The sequence below is a fragment of the Engraulis encrasicolus genome, chromosome 19, assembly GCF_034702125.1.
Source record: "Engraulis encrasicolus isolate BLACKSEA-1 chromosome 19, IST_EnEncr_1.0, whole genome shotgun sequence".
Classification (NCBI taxonomy): Eukaryota; Metazoa; Chordata; class Actinopteri; order Clupeiformes; family Engraulidae; genus Engraulis; species Engraulis encrasicolus.
Window position 1 is genome coordinate 6,107,023 of NC_085875.1, and position 10,493 is coordinate 6,117,515.

Here is a 10,493-nt window from a genome sequence, read left to right on the forward strand (position 1 = left end):
AAGACACTTTACCACCTTAATAAACCCTGGCCAACGATTTTAACTGTATTAAGCCCCAGAATAGTGGCATACCCCTTTAAGTCAAAATACTGGTACTGTATATGAATACTGTGCATGGTCAGTACACCTTAATGTTATTGAAATCATTGAAATGTGCTCATGTGATGGTGAGCATAGCAACTACTTCGGTACACCACTAGGGGTCAGCATAACATTTTGTTGCACTACACACCGTTTAATTATCCCTCAAAACATCAACACAAAAACGTTGATTTATAGTCAAGCACAGCTGATGCGCATTTACAGCCATGATGTCATGCTAAGCCCAACTCCATCAAACAATGCTGTTGTCAGATGCTGTAAAAATGTCAACTCATTTCAAAAGTGAACCCAGGAGCAATGAAGTGGGAGCCAAAATAGTCCCATTTCACTCTGGAAACAAACTAAAACGCTGGGCTGTCCCTGCTGAGGCTGTGGCATCTGTATAATTACATGGTTTGATTCTGTGTCGTCTCCCCCCAATTCCCAACCATCCCCACCCTTAGGGCAGTCCTAGCCAAAGCCACACACACACACACGCACATCTGGAGGACTTCTGCCTGTAACACCCTGAAGAAAACAGGAAAATGGCCACAGCCATAGAGGAGCTAAATATAGGGAGGTCACTTCCTCGTGGAAACACAGCACAGGCAAAAATGGGAGCAGAGAAGAGAAGAGAAGAGAAGAGAAGAGAAGAGAAGAGAAGAGAAGAGGAGAGAAGAGAAGAGAAGAGAAGAGAAGAGAAGAGAAGAGAAGAGGAGAGAAGAGAAGAGAAGAGAAGAGAAGAGAAGAGAAGAGAAGAGAAGAGAAGAGAAGAGAAGAGAAGAGACAGGAAAACATGCAGAGGAAAGGAAGGGAAAGTGGGAAAATGTTTAGAAAAAAATAATAATTTCGAAAGAGTGAAAAAAAACAGGACAGGACAGGACTACGCTTTTCAAAATACTGGAATGGCTATATACAAAATGGTGCATGCATTGCAAAACAATTGGGTGCTCATTTTTAACACTTTTCTCAATTATTTTGTAGCCAAGTTATAAATAATTGGACTTCTTTTCAGAGCTCGAAGGAAAGAAGACAAGCCGCATGCATCATTATTACCATCCTCATCCACAGAGAGGTGTCTGATGATGACAGGTGTGGTGTACGCTGGTGTGATCATGGGCACATTGGAGGGCCGGGCATAGCCACAGGGCACCGGCACGGAGTAGCCCGACACCACGCCAGGACTGCTGGGCACCGCCACCTCCTGCGGCGCCTCCGGTTCCCTCTCAGAGCCATGGGCAGCGGGAGAGGAAGGAGAGGCGGGCACTGCAGCAGCAGCAGCGGGCTGGGGGGGGGCCTGGGCCTGGGGTTGGCTCTGGGCCTGGCTCTGCAGCTGTGGTTGGAAGGGGGTGATGTCAATCACGGAGTAAGGGTTGACCTTCCCCTGGGAGGTGCTCCTGGGCGCAGCGAGGGGGGGTCTGGGGTGCGTGTTGGACATTCCTTCATCTGTAGGGGGGTGGGGGGGTTGGGGTGGTAGAGGGGTTAGGGTCAAAGCACAACACTGTTTCTCTGTTCACTCCCTGCATGAAATGCTTTAAGTGGGCATTGCACTGCCTACGGCACAAGGAACAGTGGAAACAGCAAAAACTGGTGAACTAGCTTTGCAAGCCAGGAAGGTTTCTCAACTGCTTTTTGTGTGAATATAGTCGGCTTAGCACAGCAGAGATATTGGAAAATATTTGTTGTAACCGTTTCATACTGCCCTACACAAGAAAAATGCTGCAGCTGTGGAAAATGAAACTGAGGAAAATGCTTTCAAAAGTTATTATTATACTATCAAGTCACAGGACAAGAAAGGAAACTAGTGGCAATGCTTTCACATATATACTGTACTTTCTTATTGCGAATAAGCAGAGATCAAGTCACAAAACAAAGGAAGCAGTCATGAAGTTCAAACGTCTAGAGTCAAACATTTTAACAGAATACATAGTTGTTGCCTTTTTGGCTTCCTAGGGCAGAACAGTTTCCATCAAATTGGCCTGTGTGCCTTTAAAGTGATACTGTCCCATTTTTTTACACCTCCCCTAGGGTTTTACCGGTCTCTTGTACTTTCAACCGTTCTCTGGGTATGGCACTGCAAGTTTTACCTCCAACTAGCACTTAACATTGAGTCCTATGAGACCAGCTGGCGGCTAACTGGTCTCATAGGACTCAATGTTAACTGTTAGCTTGGAGGTAAAATGTGCACTGCCATAACTAGAAAACGGTTGGAAGAACAGGAGAAAGGTAAGAGCCTATTATTTAACTCAAGGGGAGGTGTAAAATAAGCTTATTTCCAAAAATGGGACAGTATCACTTTAAACAACGGCACCAGCTCATGAGTCACTCTTTAATCTGCAGACAGACTGAAGCTGGCATCAGGCACTGTCAGACCGACGCCCGGCACTTCCATTCGGAGAAAAGCAGATAAGAGTTTCTTTTCCTGGGTCTCCAAACTCAATGCAGTTCTAGCAGATAAAAATCATCCCCGCTGTGATTTCACACCGCCCCCTTAAAGACAAGGCTGTGAGAGGCAGCCAAGCGTAGCCAAGCTGAGCAGAAGTGGATGGGCATGGAGAGGAATGGAAGGCAAGAGTGGCCCTTGATCTCAAGGAGGGGACACTGTGGCAACGAGAAGAAGGGCAAACAAGAAGAAGAAGAAGGAGGAGGAGGAACAAGTAGAGTAGATGGGGAAGGAGGGGAGTGGAGGGTTAAATATAGAGGTGAGAAGGCAGGCAAAGGAATGGAAAGAAGGACTGAAACGATATGAAAGAAGAAATGGAAAGAAAGATGGAGAAAAGGGTTTGAGAGGATGAGGTGATGCGAGGTGAGGTGGAGGGTAAAAGTATAGAGGCAAAAAGGCATGTGAATGAATGGAAAGAGGACTGGGAGAGGAGAGGAGAGGAGAGTAGAGTAGAGGAGAGTAGAGGAGAGGAGACGAAAGGAGAGGAGAGGAGAGGAGAGGAGACGAAAGGAGAGGAGAGGAGAGGAGAGGAGAGGAGAGGAGAGGAGAGGATATAGACGAGAAGGCCAGAGGAGGAGTAGAGAAAAGACAGGCAGAGGAGAGAAGAGGGCCCGATGGAAGGAGAGGCTCAGAGAAGAGGAGTGGTGAGGAAAGGAGGGTGGGAAAGCAAACTCAAGCAGTGGCACTTCTTGCTGCCTTCAAAATCAGTCCAGTGAGTGGCCTCTGGAATCAAGAGGAGGTAGGGGAGAAGACGAAAAGAGGCAAGCAGAAGGAGCCAAAAGAGGAGCAGAGAGCAGAGAGCAGAGCAAAAAGCGGTAGGACAGGGGAGAAGGAAGTTGAAGAGGAAAGGAGTTGAGAGATGAAGAGATAAAGAGGAGAGTGACAGAGGATGGGGAGAGGAGAGGAGGAGAAGAGAGGAAAGGCAGAGAATGAAAGTGGAGGAGAGAGAAGAGAGGTGAGATGAGAGGTGCAGAAGAGAAGAGGTGTAGGAGAGGAGAGGTGTAGAATGGGATGGTGTAAGGTGGAGTAGGAGCAGCACGTCGTGCAGTGAATTGGTCACCCACAGTTTCCTACGACTTGCCAACAGAGCCACATATCATGCAAAGTAACAGCTCCAGAGGGAGTGCAAATTACACGTAGGAGCACACTGTTTGGTTTTCAACACCTCGCTTAATGAGGTCTAGTTCAAAACGGTTGGGGTGATGAAGATGAATCTCAGTCGCTATTAGCAGCATGGCTAACACCATCTGTAGCATTACTATGAGGCATTAAAGAGATAACATAAAAAGGAGCATATGGATGATTCTTTCTGGCACATTCCCCATATGACACGTTGGTAGGGTACGTAGTGCTAAATCATTACAGATAATACTAATTTCAATGCAACGCCTTAGTTGGCACAGAATGGGGGGAAAAAACACAAACTTGAAATGTACGGTAGCCTTCCAGCTGACATGCATTGCAGTTACTGTGGGTGTTTTACTGATTAACTTCAAGTGCCAAAAATTGAACGGTGTGAACAGAAAAGTACTTGGTTTTCTCTGCGCACCAGGCGAAAACATAGGTCAGCAGGTCCATAATGCTTTACATGCGGCAAAGTACAAAGTCCTGTGTAAAATATGTCATTCAGTGTTACGCAATTTAGTTCCGAACGTTACTGGTACAGGAATGGGCACCAGCACCATTCTGGTCGTCTTGAAAACAACAACAGACAGTGTAGTCGGCCTCGACACCAATCTCACAAGTCAAAGCCATTATTACTAGGGCTGTAACGATACACTCAACTCACTATTCGGTTTGTATCACGATTCATGACCGAGCGACTGCATAGGCCTACAGTACAGTACGCACCTTTCTGTCCAGGGTCAACACCTGGAGTGGCAGCAGTGGTATTGGTAGTGCTATCAGCAGCAGTAGTAGGAGTAGCATCCTCAGGAGGAGGCGGAGGCAGGTCAGTCTCTGGGGCTGAGGCGTTAGGGGTTCCTGTAGCGTCCTGACAGGGTGGGGGGAGAGGGGCCTCAGAAGCAGCAGCAGCAGCAGCAGGTGGGGGCACGGGGGCAGCTGGGGAAGGGGTGGAGTTGGGGGTCATCGGGGTGGAGTTAGTGGTTACGGTGCTGCTGAGGGCTTCACCAGTCTCCTCTTCCTCTGGGGGTGGAGGAGGGAACCCTGGGTCTGGGTCTGGGTCTGTGGTGGTGGAGTCTGTGGTTGTGGTGGATGGGGCGGAACAGGCCTCAGGGTTGGGGTTGGGGTTTGGGTGGGGCTGAGCAGGGGCAGGGGCAGGGGCAGGGTTGGTGGCAGCTGCGGCCCTGGGTGGTGGAGGGGGGCACTCACCTCCCGGCATGCCCTGCCCTGTGTAGTCGGGGGCCGGAGGGGCGGGGGGAGGCCGGTCGGCCTCTGGGATGTCGTCTCCGCTGTCGTCAAAGTCAAACTGCTCGCCCTCCTCTTCGTCTTCTAGCGCCATGTCCCCTGCCAACACTGAGGAGCACACACAGACAGTCAGAGAAACAGAAACAGACAGAGACACACAGACGGAAATGGACAGACACAAATGGAGAGACACAAATGGATAAACAGAGACAGACAGACAGACAGACAGACAGATAGGCAGATATAGAGAAAGTTTGACAAACCGTAAGAAAGCCAGATGGACATAGAGACAGTGAGAGAGAGACAGAGAGACAGCCAGAGAGAGAGACAGACAAAGTGTTTGTAGACATGAGTAAGTCATGTACAAGGCTTTTGTGCAACATTTTGGCGTCTCACAGTTCGAAGTGTGTCTTCTCTGAGAAGGATGGCATGGAATGTTGGCAAGTTTCAACTCGGACCTTCACTCGCCCAACCCGTAGATGACTTTTACAACAAACGCGCAACCTTAGCACAGCTCCTCTTTCCGCTCAAGCTGTGCCAATTATCCATATTTATGACAGCTTGAACTGAAATAACTCATCTGACCCCTGTTCAGGGTAAGAGTTTTTCTTCAAAAAGAGACCTGCACTTATTCAGGGTGAAGGGTGTGTTAAGGACCCCTCCAGGGAGTTTAGGCTGAATTACGTCTTACAAACAGAAGGTCTGTCATTAGCTGTCCAGTAGAAATACATTTTTTCTTACCCTGACCTTGAATGCAATAGAGCAAGTTCATAAATATAACATAATTCAATAAGTGGTACACACATATAGACTATAGTACATAATTTGGTTTGGTTGCTGCATACCGACACGCAAATTATTGCTGTGTGAACATGGGATGGGGGGGATTTCCAAGCAGTACAGCTCAGATCTACAAATGTATTCATTTAACTTCAGTCAATGCAGCCTCACAGGAGCAACTGTACAGAGCGCATGTAAGCACAACCTGGAGGGAAGGAGGGAGAGCAGATGAAAGAGAGCTCAGCGTTGCTCAGGAAAAAGGAGAGCCAAGTTTCCCCCTTCCTTCGGGACAACAAAAGCAGACTGGAACTGAGCTGAGGGGAGGAAATGCAATCAGAGAGAGAGAGAGAGAGAGAGAGGAAACCCTGCTCGCACCAACCTCACACCTTCCAGTGTCCAGGAAACCCACAATGCACGGCTGGACTGGGACTAGAAAACAGCCCAGGCATTTTTTGCCATATAGCAGCCCCTCACACAGCCCTCTATTTTTTGACGATATTATGATGGCTCAGTCCACTACTTGTGATAGAACTATAAAAGATAGACCTACGGGCCACACCATTTAAATTGAGGGCCGGGCGAGCAAACAAGCCAAGGAAAAAAAAACAACAGCATTGGCCCATGAGGACTGTTGGCCCACCGGGAATTTGCCCTGTATGCCAGATGGCCAGTCCAGCCCTGCCACAATGCCACACAAACAGCCTGACATGGCTCATGTGTGTCCAAGTGGAGCCAGAGATTCTTTAAGTATATAGAGATATGCCAACATAATAGGTTTCTATGGGCATCTAACGTGACCAGGTTCCGGTCTGCCTAAAGGGGCGTGTCATAATGCTCCTATCATTGACTAGAACAGTCCTTAGGTCTGCCTAGGTCCCCCCCCTGCAATAATAGAACCCGGAAACAATGGGCCAATGGAACCTCTCTCTCTCTACTCTCTCTGATGGAGCAGCTCGCCCTCCATGCCTACTGCTCCCCCTCCCTAACTAGGTCAGACAGCCATCACTCAATTGTTCCCATTGACATTGATGTTGCTATACATTGCCCAGACAAGGTGCCAAATTTGAGAGCTTAAAGGGGTATGCCACTATTTTGGGGCTTAATACAGTTAAAATCGTTGGCCAGGGTTTATAAAGGTAGTTAAGTGTCTTATTTTTCATGTTAAGCGTTGTCTTGCTTTAAGACAAGTTAAAAGAGGGAAAATGTAGCTAAGCTAGTGAAAGTCAATGCATCACTGTAGCATGTGTGTCTCTCAAGTGTATACCGATATGCATTTTAACTCTACAAAAGACACAGATATTGTTATCCTACATCACAGCAATATGCATTGTTCAAACTCAAAGGCTGGCAAATATGGCCCAGTCAAGTCATGAAGTTTGTATAGCACATTAATAAAAACGGGAGTTGACGGAGTACTTTAGGAGTATCAAATAAAAGAGGTTGTAGAAGAAAATGAAATGTCTACTAATGTTAAGTGCGGCATGGTATGTGATCCGTGTCTAATAAGATAAGACAACCAGCTCCCTACAGGCTCCGCTATGCTGACGTTATACCACCTCATGAAATGAAATGGTTATAAATTAGAACTGTTGTCTAGAGAAGCATTATTGTTGGAGAACCTGCATGATTAACAGTAGAATAAATGTCTTGTGAAGATCAAACGATCACTATGCTCTCTAATAAAATACAAGGGTCTTTTAAAAAGCAGCAGGCAAATCATCTCTGACTGGTTTGTTTGAACCTGCATATTTTGGATGAGTACATCCTACCCTGTGCTTTGCATGTTTTATTTCAGGACTTTCAGATTACATAACTACATTGATTTAAATGAGTAGCTTCCAATGATAGTGTTTGCTGCAGCCAGTTCTTCCACAAATCGCTTACTGCACAGTCCATTGGTGAGAATTACACATGAAACAGGTTTCCCCACAGTGTTAACGATAGGGGGCTGAACAGCAATCTGAGACCCTCAAGAAGGAAGAGTAGTACTTGTAGTAGGAGGAGGAGTGAAGGAGGAGGAGGACAAAGAGCAGGTGGAGAAGGCAGTATGTGCAGTCCATTGGCGAATTATGGACATGAAACAGGTTTCCCCACAGTGTTATCAATAGGTAGCTGAACAGCAATCTCAGAGCCTCAAGAAAGAAGAGGGAAAAAAGAGCAGGAGAAGGAAGAGGAGGAGGAGGAGGAGGAGGAGGAGGAGGAGGAGAAAGGGAAGTAGAGAAGAGAAGAGGAAGGAGGGTCGACGGTACAATCCAAGTGGGCCATGTACAGTCCACCTGGTGAGTTCTGGACATGAAACAGGTTTCCCCACAGTGTTATCAATGGGGAAATGCAAAGCAATCTTCCCTCAAGGCGGAGTAGAAGAACGAGAAGGAGGAGTGGAGGAGTAGAGGAGTGAGGGAGGAGGAGGAGGAGGAAGAGGAGGAGGAGTGAGGGAGGAGGAGGAGGAGGAGGAGGAGGAGAAGGAGGAGGAGGAGGAGGAGGAGGGAGGGAGGAGGAGGAGGAGGAGGAGGAGGAGTAGAGGAGTGAGGGAGGAGGAGGAGGAGGAGGAGGAGGAGGAGGAGGAGGAGGGTGGGTTGAAGTGCAGGGCCACAATGGAGCAGGGCCTCATCTTAAGGCCGGGGCACATTCAGGCCGCTGAGATCACTTGTATGAAAAGTGCGAATGGAATGCGCTGCTCTCTCCATTCACTCTCCCCACCCTTCTCCTCCAGTTCCACTTTGCACACACAACACAGTCTGCTTTGACAGGAGTGCTTGTACTTGGGACGAGGAGGACGAGGAAACCTAAGAGTGAGTGTGTGTGTGTGTGTGTGTGTGTGTGTGTGTGTGTGTGTGTGTGTGTGTGTGTGTGTGTGTGTGTGTGTGTGTGTGTGTGTGTGTGTGTGTGTGTGTGTGTGTGTGTGTGTGGATTGCACAACTATGTAGAGTAGTTAGAGTAGAGTTGCTTAAATAATCCAGAAGGGAAATTAAACGTAAATGTATAGTATGTGTAAATGTATACATACGTGTCTACGTGCAAGGCAGTTACAGTACATACTTGTCTATGTGCAAGGCAGTGTGTATGTGCAGATGCATTATTTGTTCACGTGTAGCAGGAGTGGAGTGCAAACACAATCCAAATGGAGGGCCCTGGCTCGGGAAACGGAGCTTCGGGCCTCAACACCAGCCGCGCCGCTATCTCCTTAAGTAAACAAAGCTTACGCCTCGGGAGGGACTGGCACACCGACCTCGCTGCCCTCAGGAATGCCAGGGATTCTGCGTTGCCTGCCCAAACAAATGGCAGGCAGGCTTCACAATTGGCCATCGGGGCTTAATATCCTGACCAGCAGGACGAGACCACAAACAAGCACCAGAAATATTCCATGTCTGGCGGGGACGACGCAGCGCTTCCAAATTTCCTGCTGCTGTGACTCATTTGTTTCCGTTGACCTTGAAAAGTGACGAGATCGTGCAATTTTCAACTTCAGCATCAGCATCTCGGCAAATGCTGTTAATCTACTACAGTACTATTGCGCATTAAGTCATTCTGACTCACGAAACGAAAGAAATGGAACACAGGAATAAAAAAGCTTTTGCAAAACTTTTACAGATATGGTGATACTTGCATTCTCATTTCCAAATCTGCAATTGAAATGTGCTTGCGGTTGAGCTAACTGGATTAAGCAAGATTTTAAGTGGTGTACTGTATTCACTGGGAGACAAAAATGCTAATAAAAGCAGCCCACAGCTACGGATGAAATGGATCAAAACAGAGCAATAAAAGCGGACAAAGCTCAACCCTAAGTATGAGATGGACGGAGAAACTGTTTGATGGCGTTAACAGATAGAACACAGGGACAGACATGAAGACATAATTAACACACAGGGGATTGAGTGGCCTAAAACGCCTTGCAGTTCCTTGCTTCAGGCACAAACTAGACAAAAAAAAGTCCTGACAATACGAAAACATCTCTATCCCCAACGGCTACACGCTGCCTTTGTTGTACAAAACATCAAACACAGTGAGTGGTAACTCCCAGTAGCTCTTCCCCTCACGCCTCCCCTCCCCTCCAGCCTCCTGGTACCAGGTTCAGGATGCACCTCACTGGGGTGACCCCTGTAAATCAGCACTGTTGACGTTTCCTGGAGGATAAGAGGGAGGGGGGGAAGAGAGAGGGTGGGGGTGCTGGAGGGAGGGGGGGAAGAGAGAGGGTGGGGGTGTTGGAGGGAGGGGGGGAGAGAGAGAGGGTGGGGGTGCTGGAGGGAGGGGGGGGGGGGGGAGAGGGTGGGGGTGCTGGAGGGAGGGAGGNAAGAGAGAGGGTGGGGTGCTGGACTGGGCTGGGGGGGAAGAGAGAGGGTGGGGTGCTGGACTGGGCTGGGAGGACTGGACGCCAACAGAGCAGTCCAGGGTGGAGAGGGAAAGTATTTTTCTTACAGGGCTTTAGATGGACTAGACTAGAGGAGTTCCCTGACTTCTGTGGCAAAAAAGCAAAAACAGAGAGAAAATCACCACCAGTGCTGTCGAGAAGTAGATAAGAAGAACATGACGGGAGAGAGTGGGGTGGGAGAGGCTTTCTGGACCTAGGCTTTCCAGGACTACTGTGGAGAGGAGGAGCACCACAATCAGAAATGCAGAGATAGGCCCGTAAAGGGAAAATAAAAGTGGCACAAAACTCCCCTTCTACTGTAGAATAGAACAGGGCTTTACCGCAGTGGTGTAGTCTATGTAGAACGCGGGTATACGGAGTATACCCACTTCTAAATTTCAGGGATTTCAGTATACCCACTTAAAATTGATTGATCCATTATTTTGAATGGCACAAATATAAACAGTATACCCA

General features: G+C 48.0%; 1 protein-coding gene across 2 annotated transcripts in view; it reads right to left on the reverse strand.

Annotated features, from left to right (window-relative positions):
- The window catches only part of arhgef10 (Rho guanine nucleotide exchange factor (GEF) 10), a 102,502-nt gene that overhangs the window by 70,503 nt on the left and 21,506 nt on the right, over window positions 1-10,493 (reverse strand). For both annotated transcript variants that reach the window (XM_063183535.1, XM_063183534.1), the window contains exons 3-4: window positions 4,376-4,999; window positions 1,138-1,527 (exon numbers count right to left, since the gene is read on the reverse strand). In XM_063183535.1, coding sequence (XP_063039605.1) covers window positions 1,138-1,527; window positions 4,376-4,999 — 1,014 coding nt within the window. The remainder of the gene's footprint in view (window positions 1-1,137; window positions 1,528-4,375; window positions 5,000-10,493) is intronic.